The sequence below is a fragment of the Stegostoma tigrinum genome, chromosome 12, assembly GCF_030684315.1.
Source record: "Stegostoma tigrinum isolate sSteTig4 chromosome 12, sSteTig4.hap1, whole genome shotgun sequence".
Classification (NCBI taxonomy): domain Eukaryota; kingdom Metazoa; phylum Chordata; class Chondrichthyes; order Orectolobiformes; family Stegostomatidae; genus Stegostoma; species Stegostoma tigrinum.
This window is the reverse complement of record NC_081365.1, coordinates 45,947,707-45,974,433: the sequence shown is the minus strand read 5'-3', so window position 1 is coordinate 45,974,433 and position 26,727 is coordinate 45,947,707. Positions and strand designations below refer to the sequence as shown.

Below are 26,727 nucleotides of genomic sequence, written 5' to 3'. Positions count from 1 at the left end.
TTCTTCTAATCTATTCTGTCTGGACTCTTTACGATTTTTAATATCGCTATCAAATCTCCTCTCAACCTTTCTCCCACAAGGAAAATAGTCTTAACTTCTCTGATCTATCTTCATTATTGAAGTCCCTCAATTCTAGAACTATTCTTGAAATATTTTCCTGCATACTTTCCATTGCCTTCACAATCTTCCTATAGTTGGTGTCCAGGAGTGGACATAATGCTATTAATGCTGACCCAATGATTATACAAGTTCAACATTGCCTCCTTGCCCTTAAATTCTATGCATTACTCTTACTTACGCAGCCTGGGATACTGTATTTTGTGAATATCATTCTTTCAACCTGATCTCCCTCCTTTAATAATTTGTGCTCATATACACCCAGATCCCTCTGCTCCTGCACTCTTTTACAGTTAGACCATAGAACATACAGCAGTAGAGGCCCTTCGGCCCATGATGTTGTGCCAAACTTATAACCTAAACCTAAGATCTATCTAACCTCCAACCCTGCCTTATACTAGCATCTTTATGCCTATCTAATAGCCACTTAATTGCCCCTAATGAGGTCAACTCTTCTAGCCTCTCCAGCAATGCATTCCACGCCCCTACCACTCTCTGAGTAAGGAACCTATCTCTAATGTTTCTCCTATATCTATCTCCACTCACTTTAAAACTATGGCCCCTTATAATAGCTATCTCCACCCTTGGGAACAGTCTCTGGCTGTTCACTCTATCTATACCTCTAATCATTTTGCACACCTCCATCAAATCACACCTCTTATCCTTTGTCGTTCTGAAAAGCCCTAGTTCTCTCAACCTTTCCTCATAAGACCTTCCCTCCATTCCAGGCAACATCCTGGTAAATCTCCTCTGCACCTTTGCCAACGCTTCCACATCTTTCCTGTAATGAGGCAACCAGAACTGGACACAATACTCCAGATGTGGCCGAACCAGGAGCATAACTTCATGGCTCTTGAACTCAATCTCTCTATTAATGAACGCTAATACACCATTCACCTTCTTAACAACTCTATCCACGTGGGTGGCAGCTTTCAGGGAATTATGGACATGAATCCCAAGATCCCTCTGCTCCTCCACGCTGCCAAGAATCTTTCCATTAACCCTGTATTCTGCTTTCAAGTTTGTCATTGCAAAAAGAATCACCTTACACTTTTCATGGTTAAACTCCATTTGCCACTTCTTATCCCAGCTCTGAATCCTGTCAATATCCCTTTGTAACCTAGGACAGCCCTTCACACTATCGACAACTTGACCCCCACTTTGTATCATCCGCAAACCTACTAATCTACCCTTCCACTTCTTCATCCAAATCATTTACAAAATCACAAATAGGAGTTTTGCCTGTTTACATTCTTTCCATTTTCTGCATACCAAAATTCATTAGTTCACAATTTTCTCCATTGAACCTCATCTACCACCTTTCCACCCATTTCACTAACTTGTTAATGTCCTTCTGAAGTACCATACCATCGACGCAGTCCACAATGCTTCCAAGTTTCACACTATTTACAGACTTCGAAATTGTGCCCTGCGTACCAAAATCTAGACTATTAATATTTTTTCAGGAAGAACTCTTTTATTTGTAAAATATAATGTTTCCTCAGGAAATCCATGCTGGATTTCACATTTGACCTATATTTGTCCATATTACTATTGATTTGACCTGAATGATTGTTTCTAGAAATATCCAACTAACAAAGTTCTGAAGGAGATAAGCTGAAGAGATAGTGGAGGTATTAGTACTGATCTTTCAGAAGTCACTGGAATCAGATATAGTCCTACAGGACTGGACATTCATTAATGTAACACCCTTGTTTAAGAAGGGATAAGGCAAAGGTGAGAAATTACAGTTCAATTACCCTGATCTCATATGTTGGAAAGATTTTGGAGTTCATTGTGAAAAATGAGATTTCTGAATACTTGGAAGTGCCTGGGCAAAGTCAGCATGGTTTCATGCCTGACAACTCTGTTAGAATTCTTTGAGGAGGTATCTAGCAGGTTAGACCAAGGAAGGCCAATGGATGTAATCAAACTGGACTTTCAGGAGGCTTTTGACAAGGTGTTGCACAGGAGGCTGCTGAGTAAGGTAAAGGTCCATGGTGTTTGAGGCAAGGTACTAGCATGAATAGAACATTGGCTGTCTGTCAGAAAGCAGAGTGTGGGGATAAAAGGTTTCTATTCAGGACGGCAGCCAGTGACTAGTGGTGTTCCACACGGGTCAGTGTTGGGACCACAACTTTTCACCTCATACATTAATGATCTAGATGAAGGAACTGAGGGCATTCTGGACATGTTTGCAAATGATACAAAGATAGAATGAGGGACAAGTAAGATCGAGGAGGCAGGGAGACTACAGAGGATTTAGACAGGTTAGGAAAGTGGGTGAAGAAGTGGCAGGTGGAATACAATGTTGTAAAGTCTTAGGTCATGCACTTTGGTAAGAAGAATACAGCATAGACTATTTTCTAAATGGGGAGAAAATTCAGAAATCTGAAGTGTAAAGGAACTTGGGAGTCCTAGTTCAGAATTCTCTTAAGCTAAACTTGCATGTTGAGTTGATAGTTAGGAAGGCAAATACAGTATTAGCATTATTTTGAGGACTAGAATATAAAAGCAGGGATATACTCCTGAGGGTTCATAAAGCTCTGGTCAGCCCACATTTAAAGTACTGTGAGCAATTTTGAGTCCCATAACTCATGAAGGATGTTCAGCCCTGAAGCAGGTCCAGAGAGAGAGGTTCACAAAAATGGTCCCAGGAATGAAAGGCTTAACATCAGAAATGTTTGAGGACTCTAGGTCTGTACTCAATGGAAATTAGAAGGATACGGGGGGAATCCAGTTGAAACTTACAAAATACTGAACAGCCTGGAGAGAGTGGACATTGGGAAGATGTTTTCGTTGGTAGGAAAGACTAGAACACAAGGGCACAGCCTTAAAGAGAATGGTGATAAAAATGAAACTTCTTTAGTCAGTGAGCAGTGAACCTGTGGAATTCATCACCACAGAAGGTTGTGGAGGCAAGGGCATTGAGGAAATGTCAAGGGGATTAAGGGTTATGGGGAGAAAGGAGTTCAGACACTTATCAGCCATGATTGAATAGCTGACTAGACTTGATAGGCTAAACAGCCTAATTTCTGTTCCAATGTCTTATGGCCTTATGACCTGCTTATAATTATTGGATTTGCGTTACACATTTTTGGTCATAATGGTTGCTATTCTCTGGCGTCAATACCCTACAAGTCTAAGGAAGGCTGAATTACAACCAGTATCTCTACATCAGTGGTTGAGTTCCTACCCTCGACCAGGAGCTCTGGGTTCAAGTCCTACCTGCTCCAGAGGTGTGTAATAACATTTGTGAATGAGTTGATTAGAAAAATAAGTTAAATTTTTGAAAAATTATAGCTGGTGGGAGCAGTTGGACAAGATTCACCATCTCTATCTCCAGATGTTGTCCTAACCTAATCTTTCCTCTGGAGCCTGATTGTTGTTATTATTACTCTTGAAGCCTACAGATGCCAGCTTTAAATACACCAACACACTGTGGAAATACTGATAACATTAAGCACAATTCAGAATTGTACGAGGTCACTTAACTTTCCAAATACCAATATGGACTTAGTTCAGCCACGAACACCTTCAGCTGCTTGCACACGTTAGCTGCCACAGCATTTTGGCTGTGGATTTGATTGAACTCTGAAACATTTCCTAGCATAGGAACATGGAAAACAAAGAAATACATAAACGTATCCATCTTATAAAACTAACTAAACTCCCAGCTCCTTTCTAATACAATCATTTTAGACTTTTATTGATCATATTTGATTCTTCCCTCAGTGAATTACTGTGGAGGTAACCCATATTCAAAAAAATTTCCCCCATCATCCTTTCCATTGTGTGCCAAAACCTACCAAAATGGCTTGAAAAAATCCAAATTAAAGTTGGAACAGACTAAAAATATGGAAAAATTAATGTTTTGCTGCAGACTTTGACTTACTAGTACTGTTTGTTTTAATTAGAACTCAAATATTTCTATCCACATGCCTTCTGAAAATACTGATGCATTCACACAGATAACCAATCTTACCCTATAATAACTAACGTTAACTATCCAAGGAAAACAAACCATAAGTGTAGTAATTTTTTAATTAAAGCAAAAACAGAAATAACACATCAACAAATGCAGAAAGAAAGGTACGTAATTCTACAATATTAATGGCATGTGGCTTGCCTGGCTACAGTTGGAAGATATCTGATGTACTCAGTGCCTGCGTTATGCCCTCTTAACCTGTCCCAAAACCTTTGCAGAAACCGTGTTCCAAAGTTTGTAGCTAAAATTAAATGAACTAACAATGAGAGAGTAGAAAAGGTTTTATTGAAGCTTCAATAAGTGGTGATCCACCTTGAAATGCCGTGTTGAATTAGATCATTAAGAGTAGAATAATAACATTAACAAGTTTTGAGAAAAGGGAAGTGTCAATTTTGTTCAAACAGCATTTGCACTAGTGCTTCAGGATTCTTCTCTAACTTAGTTGTGTCAGTCTTGAGAAACAGGTTCTTTAAAGGTTCAATCATTTTCAGGACATTCACATATTCCAAACATACCAAAGGTATGATACATTAATAGGTTTCAGCATAAGTCAGCTAGATTTCGCATTTGGATAAATAACAAAGACAAGCAAAGGTTATAAATGTGCATAGTTTTACAGGTACATACTACATTTTGGCTGCATTAGTGTAGCATTCACAACTGAATTAAATCCATTTCATACGTCTTAAATAAATGTGCAGTTAATCTGTTTATTACAATAGTGTTTTTTGCATGAAAATAGAAAACGTTCTTGGCACTACAGTTTCAGATTATTAGCTTCTTTTTAAATCTATCCAATTATCTTTTGGTTAGATCTGCTCATAAATTGCCATATTTAAAAGGTACCCAAAAGATTTTTGATCTTAAAGGAAACCCAAGAAGAAAAGCTTTTGCAAAGCGTATGTATTTATCTACCGTATATACTGGAGTAAAAGTCGATCTCATGTAAAAGTCCCCCACAGTTGTCCACAAACTGTGGAATTTTCTATATATCTCTCCTGAAAAAGTCAACCCTCACTCTTCACAGATAACAGAGCAACTTTTGTGAGCCAAGGTATTATCCTGTACATAAATGTTACGATGAGGATATGATTGGGAGACTATATGAGTGTCAAATGTCAGATAACATTTTTACCAGAGATAAAAACTTAAAATGTTAGTTTGAGAAACTAAAACAACAGTAGATGACAGAACATGGAAGGAAATGGAAGAATTTGGTGCAAAGGTTTAAGACACATCAGGTCAAATAGGCACTCATGGAATACAGTCATACAGATAGTTGAGGTTTTGAAATTTCTTCATCATTTTGTGCAAAAATGCTCTGCAGAAAAAAACAAAAAAAAAATACAGCAGGGTTTAAAAGGAAAGTTACTGAAGTAGCAGAAAAGATAAATAACTATGTTGCACTACGAGAATTTTGTGTTTCAGAGAAACTTGAGAGAGACTGGAGAAAGATACTGAACCAACTTCAGACAGTGCCAAAATGAAAGTGTGCCAACAAGAGGTAAAGCAAGCCAGTGGCCACAACTGGAGAAAAAAGTTGCTGAGTGGGTACTTGAAAATCATCAAAATGGAAAATGTGTCATTCGTGAAGTCATCTGGATCCATGCACAAAACAAATCAATGAAGGATGGAATTTCAGATTTTAAGATAAGTGCTGGATGGTGCATAAGGTTTGAGAGAAGACATGACTTACTACTTCAGGAAAGAACTCAAACTGCATAAAACCTGCCCACTGAACTCGAAGGAAAGATATTACTGTTACACCAGTTTGTAATCAGAAATCGGCATTAGGGAAGTTACAAGTTATTATGCATTAGAAACATGGATGTGACACCTATTACTCTCAGCATGCCGGAGAATCGAACTGTGAACTGAAGATGTTGAACAGTGCAATTTTGCAGGATTTAAATGAACTTTTGTATTTGACATGATGTACCATGTAATTATAATTTAAAGCCGTATTACTACTACTTCACTTTTTGTATGCAAAAATAAAACCTTACTAATTCATTTTTGTTTCTACAGTTTTTATCCAATGATTACCATAATTCATTGTGTTTTTTTTCTTTATTCGTTTAGAGATCAATTGGGTTCTGATAATGATATGGTATTTTAGACAGTAGCATGAATTTCAGCCTCTCAAAAGTACTATCCATGTAACAGTCGACTGAATAAATTTAACATAAAAAGTTTAAAAATTCAACTTATACACAAGTATATATGTATGTTTTTTTTTAAGAAAAAGGTGTGTAGACTTTTTAAAAAATGCATATGAAGAAATTTTTATAATATAAAGATCATAATGTCCATGAGGATGGAGAAGGTATCATTAGGGAATCATATTTACTCTGTACATTATACAGTGCATAATAAAATTCAGAATATGTGCAGTATGTTGTGACATGAAAATGTATACCTAATAAATTATTTCCTATATTTGTCAGAAGACATGCAGAATTGCAAATACTAAATATCTATGTGGTTAGATGATTACTCCACAAAGCAAACGTTTTTCAGTTATATGTTTTTATTGCAATTTGCAACAGCAAAAAGGCACTCAAATGATGAACTAACTCAAACGATGGCTTAGTTTACTTAGCTCACTTCAATTAAATTTTCTGTCCACAAACACAAAGCAAGATTCTCTTTAGCTTTATCTGAGTCCAGTTTGAGATCATTCACAGGAACTGTGTCATTTGTCCAAAGTTGTTTCAGTGCCTCCAAATGAGACCATGAAAATCTCAAACCATGAGCCTGTATGGAGAAAGAGGAAAACAAATGAATTAAGAATTCCCACGATAATGAAAATTTCTTCTAAAATGTGAATAATGGAATGCAATGAAGTCCAGAGAAGGTGGTTCTAGCTCTAAATTGAAATAATTTTTTGACCATAATAATCAAAATTTAATTACAATCACACTCAGTTTCTTTAAAAAAAGGTGTAAAAGCACAGAGACAAATGCATCAATTCTTAGAAAAGAAAGCTTGTCATTCAGATAATTAACATGTAAAGAGGCAACTGACCGCTATTAAGATTCAATTTCCTTTTAAAATTATGCCATATTTACACTACGCTAATGTTTGATTAGCTGTACACACTTTTTCAAACAACCAATTTGCAATCTAATAAATGGCATGATCACTGTCAGGTTTTTGAGACAGATGTCATATAGGGCACAAAGAAGTGTTCTTTTCTCATTCAAATTTACATACATGCCTCAAAGATCTTGAAATTCTTTTGAAATGAGATGAAAGTTACTTGCAAGTGATATGTTTTGTCACTTGGTTTTACACCCACAAAAGGTTGAATTCAAGGCAAACTGGTTGAACAGAATGTAGCATTAAGAACTTTCTTAGGCTAAGGCTTCTTTATAATACTGTTCTTTTCATATGAAGACTAAATACAATACACAGAAATCAGAAAATATACCAGACCGTTATCTGTTACATTTTGAAAGTCCATTTCATAAAGTCCATCGCTTAAGGCAAGATGGTCTACTCCACGAGCTTCTCGACAATCTGCTTCTCTCTTCCTCTCCAACTAATTACACACAGTGTACTATTTATGCTTAGCAAGGAACATTTGTATGACATAATTGCAAGATTTGTCCCATGTCCAAAAGACCTGATACAACAGTCATTAGAAAACATATGAAGGGGAAGCTCAAATTAGGTTTCATTTAAATAATAAAGCAGAATGAAATGAGATCAACATTTCAGGTCTGGCTTAAGTCAGGTCTTCCCCCAAATCGCAGATTGTGATCTTGATGAGATTTTAGGATTAGGAGCTACAAGTCAATGCCTACTGCAGAGCTTGTCTAAGCTTGACCTTTAAAGCATCTTGTTTATCAAAGTTTACCAGATCACTCTCTGAGGCCCATTTGCTGCTGCAAAAATCAGTGAACAGGTAGGCTTTCAGTTTGATGAGAATGCTTTGATTTTAAAAGCTTACAATTCTCTGTTCTAATTCTAGTGAATTATGTTAGAATCTTGAGGTTTTGTTCTTGTGGCCCAAAGAATTTCTTCTGAAATGTCATCTTGGAAACTGAGAACTTTCTGGACAATTAGCCATTTTTCTTCCAAGATAGAGACGGAATAGGGCTCCTGAGTCAAGGTTCGTTTGCTCTGACCACTTTTAGTTTCTTTCCCCTTTACTCTCACTTTTTTCTTTTCGTTTTTTTCCCTTTTAGTTTTTTGGGTTTTTATCCACCTTACCTTCTGAAGGGAGCTCAGTCATGGAGGCAGCAGTGATGACAGCAGCTGTGGGCCTGGATCAGGTCTTTGGCATGAGGCAGCTGGTATAAAGTTGCTGCAGCTTCTCCATGGTCTAGAGCAAGGAATTGGTTTGGGCGTTTTGGGTTATACCAGATCAGGATTCTGGCCATCTGCAGCAAGGTGGCTAGTGAGCCCAGATGGTGGTCAGCAGCAAGGTGTCTGGCCAGCCAGACTGAACTCTAGCAGTTAGCAGTGAGATGGCATCATGGAGGACTGCGCACTCTGTGCGGGGGAGATCCAGCCCAGCCCAGGGTTTTTTTTTGGGGGGGCGAGCAAGCACAGTCGTGAGAACTGGTGCTTTTCAATATAGTTTGGTGCAGTGTTATGCAATTAGGCAAAGGCAATTCCAGACAACCTCTTTAAATACTATTCTAAGAGATTTAAACTGGTTTTCCCTTGTCCAATACACACAGGTAAACAATCAATTTTAATGAAATTCCTCTGAAATAAATGCCTGGGTAATCATGCTTGGAGTTGCTCATTCAGATGCTTTGGTATCTTCTTTTGCCTCTGAACCACAAGACCTGCATTCAAGTCCCACCTGCTCCAGAGGAGCGTAACAACATCACTGGTCAGGTTGCCTTAAAAATATTAAATGCCTGTGCGACTATTGCATCCACTCACTGAAATTCAACGTCTGTTGTCATCTTTAAAGTAGTTTTCCTTTGTGAAACAACATCAAAGGAATTTGTGCAAAGCATGTGTATAATATAATCGTTAGTTAACATTGCTAAACGAACCATTAACATTTGCTAAAACTTAAGCAGCCACAAAGAGCTAATATGCTACAAATATCCTGATACTTTTATTGAACAAAGCTCACTTGCAGCCTCCAGTGGCAAGAAGCCTATATGGCAGGGGCTTCATATTTCCAAGATTTTGCATTAACAAAAAGCCTGATGTTTTTGTTGACTGCTTAGTGTTGGCACATTTCTAGCTGATATTTCAATACATATTCCGATAGTAGACAATACCAAAATAGAAATCACATCTTATAAGTTTTAAACTAAAATTTGCTTGGGTTCCAACCCTTCTTCTTGAACAATGCAAGATCTTTGATAGACAAGACTAAATGATTCCACGACCAACAGATCAGATCTAAGCTCTGCAGTTCTGCCACATCCAGATGTGAATGATGGTGGGAAATTAAACAATTCACTGGAGAAGCAGGCTCCACAAATATACACAGCTTCAATAATGTATCAAATCAGTGCAAAACGTAATGCAGATGCAGCTGCAACAACCCTCAGCCAGAGATGTCAAATCAGCCATTGCGGCCTCCTGACATTTCACTCCCCACCCCAACATAGGCCCTCAGTATCACATTTAAGCAGATTATTCAAACATAAGCCGTATATATACAAGCTTATATTGTACACATGCAACTCCCTTCTGTATACATTTTCCTTTGAAGTCAGCGGATGACAATAAGAAACTGCAGCATTATCCAAGTGAGATTAGCAACTAGGTACACAATCACATTTTTCAACATTTATAACAACTGAATATAGGGTCACTGAAAGACCTGTGCATGTTGGTCTTTGCTTTCTGAGGGCCACAATGTAAAAGGAAGGTAATTATGTCCAAACTGTGCAGAGGTTTACTCAGACCCCATCTGGAATTGTGCATCTGGTTTGGACTTAGAAGGAGTACAATGCAATCTTACCTACCTAGTACAGGGCTGAAAGTGTTAACCTATGAATGACGTAGAGATGCCGGTGTTGGACTGAGGTGGGCAAAGTCAGAAGTTACACAACACCAGGTTACAGTACAACAGGTTTATTTGAAATCACAAGCTCTCGGAGCACAGCCCCATCAACGGGTGAAGTGAGAGACAAGAGCCCACAGATACAGGATTTTTAGGCAGAAAGATCAAGGGTAGGGAAATCAAAGGTCATACAAGTGGTAGGAAGGGAGTATCGAATTATAAGTGTCTGCAGGTGACCAAGAGTGTTGGACTTTAACCTGGAGTCGTGTGACTTCTGACTTTAAACTATGAAGGCACTGTACATAAGCCTGGTTTGTATTCCCTCAAGTTTCAATGTATTAAGAACAAGTTAATCAATTTAACGATAAAGGGATCTGATAGAGCACATGAGAAACTGTTTGTTCTGCTCAGGAAATCTAGAAGAAAAAATCCACTATCAGACAAGAAAAGACAGATTATTCCAAAGTGGAATCCGGAAGCACTTTTTCAAACATAGGAGAGTGAAACTTGGGAAAACCATCCCCAAAAAGCTGTGAATGCTGGGACAATTGAAATTTTCAAGCCTGACATTGGTAGGTGTGTACTAAGGATACACAGCAATAGCAGGTAAGTGACATTGAGTTACACATTAGCAATAATCGAAACGAATATTTAAACAGGCTCATGAGACCAAACAGCCTCTTTCAGTTCCTAGGTCATAAATGTACTGAATTTTGAGTACATTCACAATACATTTCTGCAAAAATGAGGCATAGAAACAAGGGAAAGGCCATTTTAAGGCCCAAAATATGATCCAGTTAATACCGGACACATGAAAATCCACACAAAATTTGGCACATTATTATCTGGAATAGAAACAGTTTGTGCTGATGTGATGCCAAAAGGCAGTTGCTTGTAGAGGCACAGTCACTATTGTAGAAGCAGCTGGGACTCCTTCATGCCAGCCACCTCCAAAAGATCAATTTTTGAGACAATAGTGTGGAGCTGGAGGAACATAGCAGGTGTTGTCTCTGACTCCAACATCTGCAGTTCTTAACTCTATTTTTCACAATTTCTTTCCCCCAGCCAGCCCAGTCAGCAGGTCTTCAGTGTGTGCAAGTGGATATTGATCGGCACACAGGGCTGAGTTGACTGTGACCTTAAAGACACCACATCCCCTCATTGCACCATCCGTTCTTAAGATTGGGATGATTTGACTGGCTCATTCACTGATAGTTACCAATTACAATTCTTCCTTGTTCACCAGCCATTCCAGTTCCACCTCCACTTTAGGGGGGATGGAGTACATGCTGGGCATGTCTTCGAACTCCTTGGACAAGCCTTCCTCTTCAACTGAAGTTTAATTTCTACTCCTTTCGTTTTCCCCAGGAGTTCCCTTGAAGACATCCTGATATCTGTTCGAAATCTCTCGCAAACTCGTTTTTGAGTCTACCATCCTATTAACCACGTCACAATTTAACTTTAATTTCTGTGACCAGGAACGTCCGAATAATGTTAAGTAGTTGCCTTTCACTATGTGTGGAGGCAATTTGGCATGTTGGTCCCTAGCTGCACTTTTACCTGTACTTAGTCCGTTAGTGGCACCACTCATTCCGTGTATGTCTGTAGGGTATCTTGGCAAGCTTCAATGACAGCACCTTTAACTTCTTCCTACATATTGATTCAGGAATCAGAGACAACGTTGCACTCGTATCTATTCCATTTTTACTGTCTTACCCTCCACTTTGGGAAGAACCCAGATACGATCAACTTCACTAAAGTTCTCTGCACTCTCAGGCTCCACTTCTCCTGAAAACGCAGCCAACACTGTACTCCCTGGCTGGCACCACATGCCTTATGAATTTTCTCCTTTACACACCCTTCTCCTGCTTGATTTGTACCTGGCAATTTCAGGCAATATGGCCTATTAACTTACACTGTAGCACTAAGCTTCTCGAGTCTAAGATGTATTCTCCTTATGGCCACTCTAGCAACATCGGCGGCATTCTGTGGTTGGGACTGCACTCTGCTGATTTTCTGCTACTCCGTGCATTCGGGTGCCATCACTGCAACGAGGCAGCAATTTCGAAAGTTGTTTTGAAATCCAGATCTCTCCTTGTTAGTAATTTCCATTGGATGGCTTTGTGTCAGAGGCCATAAACCACAAACCAGTAAGGCAACTTCGAGGAACCCTCTGAATCTGCAACGTTCCACTAACCTCTTTAAGGCAGCCACAAACTGGAGGATGGACTCTCCTTTGCGCTGTACCCATTCATAAATGCAGAAAATTTCTCTGATCATCAGTGGCTTTGATACAAAATAACTCCCAAAACTTTGCACAGTTCCTGATATGTCTTTTTTGCAGATTTCTGTTTACAGCAGACGCCTTAGAATCGTGAAGGTCATACTCCCAAACATAGTCAAGAAAACTGATACGATTATGTCTTCAGCCACCTTAATCACACTTAAATATACATCAAAACACTCAGTACACAACATCCAACATTCTGTCTCTTCATCTAACAGTTCCATCGCTCCAAATTGGCCTGCCATTGTGTTTCCTGCCACTTGAATCTAGTTGCCATTCACAGTCAGAGTCCCCTCACAACCATTCTCCACCATGACTTCAGTAAGTTCCCGGCTGAGTACTCCCTTCCTCAGCAGTTGGCTGAGGCCCAAGTCCCCTCGCAACCACCACTTTCAGCCCACTGCCCGATGCATCCCATTCTTCCCTGGCTCCGACTGCAGCCCAAATTCCCTTGCGATCACTTCCCTTAATGTTACCTCATAATCCCGCACCATCATTCCTCCCAACAAAAAGAAAAGGATGTTGGAACACAGTTGTAGTTTATGGCCAATCCAGTCTTTGTCACCAGTTGATGTGTTTGTGGTTCACTGGAGCCAGAAATAGAATGTGGCATAGATGGAGGGTAAGCTTGAACAGGGAATGCTTTATTGTGCATTCTCTCAGGTCCACAGCTGGTCGTTTTCTGCCACTCTGGCTTCTGCCTCCATGTCATCTCACCCACTCTCTTAAAGGGGCAATAGATACAACCACATACATAATACTCGTGTCCCCACTCTCAGCCTACCACAATGTCCTGCAACAATTTAGCTTGATATAATGCGAACTGGAAATCCCAATCCAACCCTGGACCAGGTTCAAAATGACTTGGGGTCATCCCAGTGGGGTATTAACAGAGGCCAATAGCACAAACCAGTTGTTCCACCACCTTAAATTTGATTCTAAACTGTTTTAGAAACACAGCCCCACATTTCAGGAAGAACATAGCGTATTAATTGAGGAGACAACATGGAGTAGATTAACTATAATGATACTCAGATTCCAAGGGTTAAATTGTGAGTATATTACATAACGTACTGGTGGCAGCATGGTGCCACTGTGGTTGGCACTACTGCCTCACAATTCCAGGGACCTGGGTTCAATTCCAGTCTTTGGCGACAGTCTGTGTGATGTCTGCACATCCTCCCTACAAGGTTCCTCCAAGTGCTCTGGTTTCCTCACACACTCCAAAGATGTGCAGATTAAGTGGATCGGCCGTGCTAAATTGCCTATAGTGTCAAGTAATGTACAGGTTACATGAATTAGCCATGGGAAATACAGGGTAAGGCAGGGGACTGAATCTGGGTGGGATGTTCTTTAGCAAGTTAGTGTGGATGTGTTGGGCCAAATAGCCTGTTGCCACTCTGGAAGGATTCTATGATACTCTATGATATAAACTATGGTGATTGAAATGAAGTGTTCAAAACTTTTTTCCCTTTATCTTTATAGTGTCAATGGATTGAAGAATCCAGACTGAGAAAGATAGCCTAAAGTTAGATACATTAGTCACAAACTTCAAAGTACAAAGATAGGATAGCAAACTATTTTACACACCTAAGGTGACTGAAGTTTGTAACTGTCAATTGATGCTAGATTAACTGTTAACCAAAGGTATTAAGGATTATGGGGAAGGTAGATACTTGAGGAGTTAGATCACAGCTCAAGCCCCAACAAACTGGATGGCTTAACAGCCCACATCTGTTTTTATGTTCCCATATATGTTTAAATCACACTGGTTTTTCCTCCTTCACTAGTTGATAAGTGAGAGAGTTAAGTAAGTTTCAAACACATTAAGATAAATTTTAAGAAAGCAGAAGCATTCTCACCCGAAAACATTCTTCTTCTTCATTATCCTCAGCCCCCATCATGTGGTTCTCCCTGCTATTTTTCAGAGAATGATATACATACACCATCATATCTCGAGATTCATCCTAATAAAACATTAAAATCATAAAATTACAATTGGAACTAGCCATCAATGTTATTTTTATCCCACCACAGTGTTAGTAGCTTCATGTGTCTATCCTGGTCTCCTATCCCTTCCCTCTTCTTTCCATTATTTCCCCAAATTATTAAATATTGGCATGGTCTTTGCTTCAGTTACCACATTGGTAGTATATTCATCAACTCTTTCTCCTCGTGTTCAGGTTTAAATACCTCACATTTAACTTCTACTTCTCCTTGATCTTCAACCTCTTTCTCTCTGCTGATATTAATGACATTAACTTCCACACACACAAAAGCCTAAGTTACTCTCTATTTCTGACATATAAAACTTATGTCTTCAGCTGTGAAGGCAAACAAAATATCTGCTTAATATTTCTGCCATTTTCTCATTCCCATGGAAATTTCCTCTATTTCTGCTTCTAAGTGGCTAACTTTTACTTTACTAATGCTTTGCTTTTCATATATTTGTAAAAACTCATGCAATTAATTCTGTATTCCAGGCTAGTTTACCGTCATGTTCTATTTTCCTGATCTTGGTGGCTTTTTAATTTCAAAAATACTCCAAAAGCAAAAAAAAAATTACCACTTTAAAAGCTTCTTCGTTTAACCTGATACTGTCTATTAACCTAATCGGGGGCAGCACAGTGGCTCAGTGGTTACCACTGCAGCCTCACAGCACCAGGGAGCCGGGTTCGATTCCAGCCTCGGGCGACTGTCCGTGCAGAGTTTGCATATTCTCCCCGTGTCTGCATGGGTTTCCTCCAGATGCTCCGGTTTCCTCCCACAGTCCAAAAGATGTGCAGGCTGGGTGGATCGGCCATGCTAAATTGCCCGTAGTGTTCAGGGGTGTGTGGGTTATAGGGGGATGGGTCTGGGTGGGATACTCCAAGGGGCGGTGTGGGCTTGTTGGGCTGAAGTTTCCACACTGTAGGGAATCGAATCTAATCTAAAAAAAACCTAAGCTAGTATGCAGGTACTGGAGGTAATAAAGAACACAAATGGAATTTTGGCATTTATTGCTAAAGAAATGGAGTATAAAAGTCATGAAGTTTTGTTACATCAGTACAAAGTATTAGTGAGACTGCACCTAGGGTATTGCTTAGTTTTGGTCGCCTTATGTGAGGAAGGATGTAAGTGGCAGTTCAAAGTAGTTCACTAGGTTAATTCCAGAGATGAAAAGCTTGATCAAGCCTTCTGGTGCCATATGGTTGCTTATTAGATGCATGGCAGCAATAACGAGGATGCCTCCTCCACCATGCCCCCTATAAATCATGTGTCACATATTTGATAACCGTGTGGAATGTTTTATGGTCCAAAGTGTGAAGTGAGCAGCTTTAGTCCCTTGTGCAGATTTTGGAACCTTGGAAATGATTGTTACTTTGGCAACTAAGGTGAATTTTTCCAGACCACAAAACATTATTTGTTTCTCAGTATTAATAGTAGGATTGATATGTTATGTTACATAATGTCATTCAATCAGTGCATTTAATGTCAAATCTATTTATAATAATTATATATGACACAAAAACAGATGATGTATTTTAAAAGAGGCAATTACAAATACCGTAACCGACACCTACAAAAGCATAAAAAAAAACCCAAAAGAACTGTGAATGCTGTAAATCAGACAAAAATAGAAATTGTTGCTAAAGCTCAGCAGGTCTGGCAGCATCTGTGGAAAGAGATCAGAGCTGATGTTTCAGGTCAAGTGACTCCTCCTCAGAACTGAAGAAGTTCTGTGGAAGGGTCACTTGACCTGAAGCATTAACTCTGATTTCTCTCCACAGATGCTGCCAGACCTGTTGAGCCTTTCCAGCAATTTCTATTCTTGTATCTACCAAAGAATATTACTCTCTCTGCTAATGGAATAGAATATGTCACACAAATATAAACTATTAGGCAAATTGACTTCACTGCCGTCTGGGTGATATTAAAAATCTCACTGGAATTTCCAATCCATGGCACCAGAACTGACACTGATGACTGAAAATATTTCAAATCAGCAAAGTCAATTTAAAGAGAACATTGTTTAAATGGTCAGATTCTTTATTATTGTCTATACTAACCGTCCTTTCTTGATCAAGTTCCACCAAAATCGCTGTATGGTCTTTAAATCTTAATTTGATCTGATCATTGAGTTTTGGCAATTTTCCAGCTGAAGAAGAAAGTAAAACCGTTAACACACAGTAATTATTTCAAATCAGCAGGTCGATGACACAGTCTAGGTCATTGAGCAGCATGGGAAATAAAAAATATGTTGAAATATTGTGAATAGTTTAAATTCTTGCACTGAACTAAATGCATCAATTTGAACATGTTATCTTAACAACTCTCAAGATCTACTTTATGTAACAAGTTCTTGTTGTATGTTACAGGATAATTGGGATTGGTCCATTGGAATCAGGAGTTTCAAACAACTTACAGATATGGACAAGCACTGTATCAAAGCTCTATAATTACAGGTTTACAATTTGGCATTGAATATTTTTGGCTTTCTCAAAACTTTAAAACAATTAAAAGAATGAAAAAGGCCTGCTCGTCCATCTTAGTTACATAAAATAATAGAGTTACAGGCCCTTTGGCAAACAATGTCATGCTGAACATGATGCCAAATTAAACTAATCCCTTCAGTCTGCCCTTGGACCATATCCTCTATTCCTTGCATATTCATGTGCTTATCTCCAAGTCCCTTAAATGCCCCTATAGTATCTGCTTTCACCACCATCTCGGCAGTGCACTCTACACTCCTTACTCCTTGCTGTGTAAAAAACGTGCACCTCACATCTCCTTTGATCTTTCCCCCTCTCACCTTAAGTGCATGTCTCCTAGTAGCAGACATTTCAACTCTGGTCAGAATCTTTTTTCCCATCAAATCTATCTATACATCTCATAATTTTACAGACTTCTATCAAGTCTCCCCTCAGCCTCTGCCACTCCAGAGAAAACTATCTGGGTTTTCTAGCCTCTCCGAAGACCTTATACTCTTTAATCCAGGCAGCATCCTGATAAACCTCTTCTGCACCCTCTCCAAATCTTCCACATGCTTCCTGTAATGTGGTGACCAGAACTAAACACAATACTAGTTGGCCTAACCAAAGTCTTATAAACCCGCAACATGAGACCCTGTTCTCATGTTCTTGTACCCACTTCCCCAACCAAAAAAGGCAATCATGCCATATGCTTCTTTACCACCATATCTACTTGCATGGTTACTTTCTGACAGCTATGGGCTTAAACCCCAAGATCTCTCTGTACATCAATGCTGTCAGGGTCCTACCATTAACTGCATACTTTTCCTTAACATCTGATCACCCAGAGTGCAGCCCCTCACATTTATGCAGATTAAACTCCATCTGCCATTTCTCCACCCATATCTGCAACTGATTCCTATCCTGTTGAATCCTTTGATGACTGCAATCTTTGTTGTCTGCAAATTTACTAACCCACCCATCTACATTTTCATCTCACAAACAGCAGAGGTCCCAGTATGGATCCCTGCAGAACACCACTGCTCATGGACCTTCAGCCAGAAAAACACCCCTCTACCTCTACCCTCTTTAGTGCAACTCTGGCCTCAAACAACAGGGATTAGTTTCATGGCTCTTCCCGCTACTTCCTCCACAGCCATACTAGAGCCACACACAACATTCATGATGTTATCCTGCCAGAACATTGCAGAAGTGATATTGACTTGTTTTTTCATTTACATACTTCAGTTTTAAATGTATGATTTTACATTCCGTTGACATTTTTGGTTGTTGTTTGACTTTATATGTTGACCCTAGATCTTTTTCAAACTTATCCTTAGTTATTTCAAAACAATTAATTTGCCATTTCTCCTTGCTATGTGTGGTACTTAGTTGTATTAAATTTCGTTTGCCACTGTTTTGCTCATACACATAATTTGGCCCCCTCAATCTATAATTTATCATCTGATTGAGCTGCCTCTTAGTTAACAAAATTGCTATTGCATAGTGTGCAATAAAATTAAATGTTCTCAATGTGTATAGTTCTATAACTAACGGCAACCATCATTCACTGTAAACACGATCAGTCTTACTCCTTCGCCAAAGTTGGAAGTTACAGACTGAATTTAGCACATATCCTATTGCACTTGAGCTTCCAGAAATTCGAACTGTAAGCAGTGTTTTGACTTCAACAGTGATTGCTGGAAAATTTACCAAAACAAGTACTTTGAACCATCCTAGTTCTTCAACCAGATGGTTGAGTAGAACAATGCCAGGCCTATTCAAACTGTCTATGATTGGATCTATTTGCTTTTTTTATGCTGACTTCTAATGGTTGTTCTAATTGATTGAGATGTTCCAATCTGCTCCCTTTTCCATATGTTTCCACAGTCCTGAAGTTTGATGTTTTCAATCTTGTCTCACACACACAACTTTAACAGACAAACCATTTAATCAACCAATGCAAAATTGCTCAATGTCCTGATCTTTTTCCTCAAAAGACTGTTGCTGCTTTTCCAGTCCTTCAACATCCAACACAGCCCCTCTTTGCCTGCTGTAGTTGCACAGGACACAACAAAACAGTAAACTCTGTTTGAATTACACTACAAAGCCAGCCAATGTACTAGAGCATTATCTTCAGAAGATCTATTGTCTGCTCCATGATGGTCCTGGTGAATAATTAACAGCATTCTATGCTCAGCCTTAATCAGGGAGTTGCATAAGGAGTTATCAGCCAGGTTGCAGAGGATAGTCCCGGGCTGGTAGCACATGGCAGTTTTACCTTTCTGTGTACATGCCTGATAAATGCAAGTGTCCTTTGAAGGGCCTCATATCACCTATAGGTAGGAACCACAGAGAGAAAATAACCACTCATTCTGCTCACTTCAGACTGGTCTCACAATTTTCCATTTCCACTGCGCATTTCAGATTCAAGTTAACACTTGTGAGACTTTGCAAAGCAAGTCACAGGCTCAACCTGGTAATCTAGAGGCCTCCACACAACCTTCACATTCTTTTCTTGCTTCCATGTTGATTCCATCAGTTCTGAGCTTCCACATGTTCTCACACAATTTGTTCATTTGTATCTTCATCACCCAACTCTGAGCCCTGGTCGTACAGCTTAACCATGTGGCCATCACGCTGCACTGGTCGTGGTTAAAGGCAGGGCAGTGGTGACCATCAAATGGCAAGCCCTTCCCACAATAACCCGTGTCCTTTAAAGTACTGCTCCTCTCTGACAGAATTCTCATTTGAATGATTCCTCTGGTCCACCAACATTACTTCTGTTTTACCTCTGAATTATTTTCACAAACTATTTTCCAAAATTCGCTTTCACAGCCACATCTCGTCCCTTATTGACTTTCTCCAGTTCAGACTTAGCCCAAACTGAAATTTCATCCTTCTTGTTTTGAATCCAGTTAGGATCACAGGTATCGCCACGATGTGCAATGATTCTTGGACAACTGTTCTCACTGTATCTTGGAATCTACAGAGTGCCATGCAGCGCCACATGCACACTTTTGACCTCTCCCACGCTATCTTCAAGCAATCCTACACCTCAGCTCCACTTCAATCTTCAGCTTTTTTGACATTTTAACAAAACTTTTCTCTTCCTTTCAGGTTTTAAGTAACACAAGTTGCAACAATTCAGAGGTGCCCACGGCCCTCTGGAATCTTCTTTTCAACTCCACCCCACTTTCCCTCCGACACCATCCCTTCTTCTAACTGCACCTCTTGTCAAATATTTACCATTATTTCTGACCTTGTGCTGAACAATCTGTACTCAGTACATGGCTTAGTTTTATCCTTTAATACTCCTATCTCAATAAATTTTGACACAACATGATGTTGGTATCTTCTTCCATCATCTTTGCCCCTATGCCCACTGATTTGAACAGGAGTCCTCTAATGGTTCCACAGACCTCTAATGGTCCCTTCACCTGCCTCCAACATTGTCTTTCTGGTCTCATACCTACATTTTACCTGTTTATTAAGAACGTTTTTTTATGCATTCATTCATGGGATGAGGGTGTCACTGGCCACGCAGCATTTATTGCCCATCCTTAATTACCCAGAGTGCAGTTCAGAGTCAACCACATTGCTATGGGGCTGGAGTCACATGCAGGCTTGACCAGATAAGGACAACAGTTTCCTTCTCTAAAGGACACTAATGAACCAGATGGTTTTTCCGACAATCAATAATGGATTCACAGTCATTATTAGACTCTTAATTCCAAATTTCCATTGAATTCAAATTCCACCATCTGCTGTGGCAGGATTCAAACCCAGACTCCCTACATTACTTGGGTCTCTGGATTAACAACACAGCGGTAATACCATTAGGCCATCACCTCCCAACTGCTGACATGAGATTGGTCACCATAATTTCTCTGCTCCACTCACCCACTCTAATCTATTTCCCTCTGAAATTACCACACTCAGAGTTCCTAGATCCAACCCTGACTTGGTAATCAAACCTGCCAGAACATGCGTGTTGCTGTTGTCTGGCACACTCACCTCTACCTTGTGGAGGCACATCTCCAGCTCTCAATCAGTTAATCCTACACAGGCCTGGACAATAACCCCACCATCGAACATCAAGCTGCTATTGTTTCCATGACTACCATGAATCTCATCATATTGCTGCTCCACAGCTTCCCACCTCATAGTCTCTCACTCTTGTACAGCCTGCTTCCTAAAATCCACAAACAGAACTGACCAAAAGACCCAGTGCCTCAGCCTGTTCCTAACTTTTTTTCCTTTCTTGACGTGATTTTCTTTTTTCTCCCCTTGCTTAGTCTCTTTTCACTTACATCCTTGGTTCTTCTGACACTGAACATCGGTTCAAAATTTCTAGTTTCCTGGCACCAGCTGCCTCCTCTTCACGATGCACAAGAAATCGCTCTACACATCCATCCCCCATCAGGATGGTCTGAGGGATCTCCATTCGTTCCTGGAACAGCAGTGTAAACCATCCCCTTCCACCACGTCCTCCTCCACCTGGTTAAGCTTGTTCTCCTTTTTAAGAACTTCTTAACTCCTCTCACTTTTTTCCAGGTCGAGGATATGGTCATGGCTACCCGCACGGACCATGGTTATTCCCAAATCTTTGTGTGGTATGTGGAATATTCATTGTTCCAGTCTTATTCTGGCCCCTCTCCATAACTTGTGCTCAGGTTTTTTGGTGACATCACTGGTGCTGCTTCCCTCTCATCTGGAATTGGAAACAATTATTAATTTTGCTTCCAATTTCCATTCTTCTCTCACCTTCACCTGGGCCATCTCTGACTCCTCCTTTCCTTTCCTTCTCAACTCTTGTTTCCATTTCTGGGGACAGGCTGGCCACCAATATAAATTACAAACCAACTGATTCCCAAAATTACCTTGACTATACATCTTCACACCATGCTTCCTGTAAAGTTTCATTCCATTGTCCCAATCTTTCCATCTCCATGACATCTGTTCTGATAATGCCATCTTCTGCAGGGGTCCTCAGGCATGTCCACCTTTGTCCTCAACCAAAGATCCCCCTCTACCATGGTTCACAAGGTCCTCACCTGTGTCTGGCCACTTTCCTGCACTTCTGCCCACACCCCTTCCCTGCCACAATGACAAAAGGGTTCTCCTTGTCCTCACTTTCCACCCCAGTCAGCCTCCACATCCAAAGAATTATTAGCTGCCACTTCTGCCACTTCCAGCAGATACCACTAACAGACAGATATGCAGCTCCCCTCCCCTGTCAGTATTCTGCAGAGTCCTCAGTCCACTCCGCCTTCACTCCCAACATTTCTTCACAATTCCACAGCACTGCGATGACAGAAGGTGTAACCCCTGCCTGTTTCCCTCCTACTTCCTCGATATCCAAGGCCCCAAACACACTTCCCTGGTGAAGCAGCAATTTACCTGTACTCTATTCAATCTAGTCTACTGAATTTGCTGCTCACAATATGGTCTCCTCTACACTAAGGAGGTAAAACACATACTGGGTGACCAATTTGCTGAACAGCTCTGCTCTGTCCACAAAAATGACCCCAAGCTTCCAGTTGTTTGTCACTTCAGCACATCATGTTCCCAAGCCACTATTACTGTCTCAGCTTAACAGAAGTGGAGGAACAACATATCACCTTTCATCTCAGTATTTTACAACCCTCAGGAGTGAACTCTGAATTCAACAATTTCACAGCGTGAACACGTTCCTCCATGTTGGATTACCCACACCCACATGCCCAAGTCCTGCTTTACATAAATGACTCCCAGCACAGCCAACCCATTTATTCATATTCCCTTTTATCTCCCATTCAACATTTATCTCAGTACCAGCTTATCATCAACAGTCCTTTTGTCTGCTTCTCCTTTGCTTCCCGCCCCCACCTCTCTTGGCACCATCTCCATCTAATCAACTTACTCTTTTTCCTCCCAACACAACGCCTTTCTCTACTAACCCACCCCTTTATCAGGACAACTACTGCTATTTCCTAGCTGTTTTCAGTTACTCAATTCAAAACAGATCTACTGAGTTATTCCAACACTTTCTGTTTTTGCCTTCAGGATACTATTCGCCCCCACCCCTTTTTGTGGGATTGCCTCCCTTTCCAATATTTTCCCCTCAGCATCACAGCATTCTGCCTACAAACTCAACAAGTGATTTTCCCAACTTTTTTGCTACAGTAGTGGCCCCTGACATCCCTCTTGGTTTTCATTGAACAGGCACCCGGGATTGACCTTGACCCATCCGAATTAGAAGAACATTGAGTGAAAAATGATCAGACTGTGACTGATATTTGGGCAGCTCCCCAAATGGCTTACCACTTATCCCCAAACTGATTGCACTGGAACTAAAGAAATTACCATGGCCCTCACCCACATTGCAATGATATGGCACACCCAAACCCTGCAAGTGGCCAAACAGCTATGTCCAAGTCCCTGGACTGAGATAGGACACTGCCGTTCACTGACTGGTGACATTTCCTGACAAACAACGGTCGACTATGACTTGACCAAAGATTCCTCCTCTTAGACTTTGACACATGGCTATTCGGCTGAAGCACATGCAGTGCGCACGCCATATAACCTGCTGGCACATGCTGTAGATGTGACATCAATGTCATAGTGCTGTGTACCAACATATTAACCTGTTTGACTGATCACTGGTGACAATGACAAGTTGCCTATCTTTGGGTTTGCGCTAAATGACAAGACAAGACAGATGTGCTGTCAGCCCGTACATTCTGAATGAGGCAGCAAAGCAGAAAAAGGCAGCAATGCTGTGAACATCCAAGTAAAAATGAGACAGCACTAGATAGCTTGCAAAAAGCACTGAGATACACTCTCCTCTGTGGATGAGGGATGTAGACAAAAGCTTCACATGGAGCATATCCAGATGTCAGAGACTGCTAGTTGAGATGGAGGCCCAGAGGAGGGGGCATTGAAGAGAATGACAAACTGCATAAAAGTGAGGTGATATTAGATCCTAATGGAGATGCAAATCCAAGAAATTGGCATCTTGCTGCTGACTAGCAAAAATATCATCACCTCATTCAAATCTTGGATGGAAAATCGAATTTATTTTTTCCTCAACATCAGGAGCACATTTTTCTGACCTCATCATGTTTCCCCAACTGACTCCCATTACCCACGTCATTCAGGAAGAGGGTAAAATTCAGCCCAAGGTGTTCAAATCACTCTCATGTCAATGGTTCCTAATGTTAGAAAATGCCTCAGCATAATGTTTTATTAATCTGTTCTCGCTTACTAATTTATAATTGAGTAGGTGCATCTAGATCCTCAATTAGCCACAACACTCAACAAAAGAGCGATCAATGTAATATCAATGTTTAGTAGAGAAAAGTAATTTTGATTATCTTTGATCAACTGATTTAACAATAGAGAACATTTTGAAATGCACAGTGAAAAAAACAGGGAAAATAATTTGAGATGTGTGCCTTTTTTGTTTGCAGGTTTAACACGAGAATGCAGCTGCATGTTGTACATTTTTCGCTATCTAATGTAAAAAGTCACACATATTTTCACAGCAAAATGTATTTGTCATTTTTTAAAAAGGAATGGCGCAATAGGCATGACACTTGAAATTTATTTCAATATTCAAAGTTCTGAAGTATATTCAAAGCACACGAAATTTAAGGGGGCAAAGAGGTACTTTGAAGGGTTTTTTTTTAAGTTTTCACAACCATTTACAAAGAATTTAAATAAGTTCATCCGGTCTTACAGAGAATTTCCCTCAGACATGGGAGCAGCACCTCACCTTGTGTCAAACAATCTGTGTTACCCATATATGGAGGTAATCTGTTTAAAATAAAATCTTTTCTCATTTCAGATGATCTGGTTTCTCTTCCATTCTCTAGCTGATCTGCTAATCCTCGCAGAAATTCACTCAGTTTCCTTGCTGAATCAGCTGATGAACTCATCTGCTACAAAACATGAAATAAAAGAATAAGCACAAAATATCCATAGTTCCTTTCACAGCCTGACAGCATTTTAAAGCACTTCTCATCAAATTGATTACTTTAAATTAGAAAACACATTTTTATAGGAAGATCAGCATAACATAAATAATGGGTGAGATAATAGAGTTGATTTCTTACTAGAGAAAAAGTACTTGAGAAAATAATTAGACAAAATCAACCTGGACCTGATAGGATATTAGAAGAAGTGTTACAGATATATAGTGGATGCATTAGTAGCAATCTTATAAGAATCCAGAGGATTTGCAAACAACCAATGCAATACCTTTTTTAAAAAGGCAAGATGACAAAAATAGGTAGAAATACATATATGATCAAGCAAAGTCAGCATGGCTTCAAGAAAGGGAAATCATGACTGACATATTATTTGAATTCTTTGAGGAATTACCAAGCAAGATAAAGGGCAACCTGTGCGCAGTAGATATTGTCTAATCAACCTGTTCAGAAATGTTATGATACAACTTCACAGCAGATGGGACTTGAACCTCAGCCTTCTGGCTCACAAGATAGGGACACAACCACTGTGCCACAAGAACCCTAACAGTACAGATAACATATTTGATTTTCAAATGGCATTTGATAAAGGTACTACACATTAGGTTACTTCATAAGAGCCCATTGGTGTTGCTGTTGGAAATAGTATATTAGCAAGAAAAGTTTTGACCTCCCCCATAGTGGGGAAAAGACCTTGGCTATTCACCCTATACATGCCTCTCATGATCTTATAAACTTCGAAAAGGTTCCAGCCCTCAGCCCCCAACACTCCAGGGAAATAGGCCCAGTCTATTCAACTTCTTCCGACAGTTCAAACCCTGCACTCCTGGCAACATCCCTGTAAATCCTTCTGAACCTTTTCAAGTTTTACAACATCCTTCCTATAGCAGGGAGGCCAGAAATGCACATTGTATTCCAAAAGTGGCCTAACCAATGTCCTGTGCAGCTGCAACATGACCTCTCAAGTCCTATACTCAATGTAATGACCTATAAAGGCAAGCATAGCAAACACCTTCTTCATTATCCTGTATACCCGGGACTCCACTTTCAAGGAAATTGTCCTTTTATCACTTTAAAGTTGGCTTTGCAAAGTTCTCAGAGCTAAAACCTTAGTCAAAATTACATCTATTGATTTTACTTACAGTAGTTGTGCCTCATAGTGTCAGTCACTATGGTGGAAACGCTTGCTCTGAGCTGTAAGATTTCACTCCTAACCATTTCTGCCTGTAATTGCCCTTTTCTAATATAAAAATCCCACCAGGGGATTTATTAGGTTTATTCACAGAGCCTCTGATATCCATTCACACTCTGCAGTTACACTTCAAATCAGGACAGTTACTACAGTTCACCAATAGCCAATGCAATCTTCAACTGCCAAGACTGCCAGTTCCACATAATTTCCATCTCGCATTTGCTTCTGCACTTCTCTTTCCAGGTTGAAAGGCTTTTTCCCATGCCTGTTGTTTCTGCCTTATAGAATTTTGCCAGAGTTTGCAGCGAGCTACCTGCCCTAGGCACTTTTAAAGTTGTATCCGGAATTTCTTCTGGGTTCACAGGAGTCCATACGTCTAAGCTGAATTCAATTCACATTACTGCCATCCAAGTCATACAAACATGTGATGTTAACCAGAAATATTATCTTACCATAGCAAAAGGATTGTTATTATTCACTCTTATTACTCATTATTTTCCTACTTGCTTTGAATTTGTGCTCATTCCATGTCAATACTTACTATGAAACTGACAGGAGTTCCTCTTGGCAAGATCCTTGTGGAAACCAGTGTAAATTTTGGCAATATTTTGCACATGTGCAATCCAGAAAATGCAAGGCCATTATAGAGGTAATTTAATTAATTGTTCAAAACCATCAAATAAGCATCAACTTAAAAAATATTTTAAACAACTCATCAACCTCTGGATTA

General features: G+C 39.9%; 1 protein-coding gene across 5 annotated transcripts in view; it reads right to left on the bottom strand.

Annotated features, from left to right (window-relative positions):
• Positions 1–4,217: 4,217 nt before the first annotated feature.
• Positions 4,218–26,727, bottom strand: part of riox2 (ribosomal oxygenase 2) — a 43,603-nt gene continuing 21,093 nt past the window's right edge. For all 5 annotated transcript variants that reach the window (XM_048541277.2, XM_048541273.2, XM_048541276.2 and 2 more), the window contains exons 7-10: positions 24,592–24,757; positions 16,428–16,516; positions 14,241–14,345; positions 4,218–6,862 (exon numbers count right to left, since the gene is read on the bottom strand). In XM_048541277.2, coding sequence (XP_048397234.1) covers positions 6,704–6,862; positions 14,241–14,345; positions 16,428–16,516; positions 24,592–24,757 — 519 coding nt within the window. In that variant the 3' untranslated portion in view covers positions 4,218–6,703. The remainder of the gene's footprint in view (positions 6,863–14,240; positions 14,346–16,427; positions 16,517–24,591; positions 24,758–26,727) is intronic.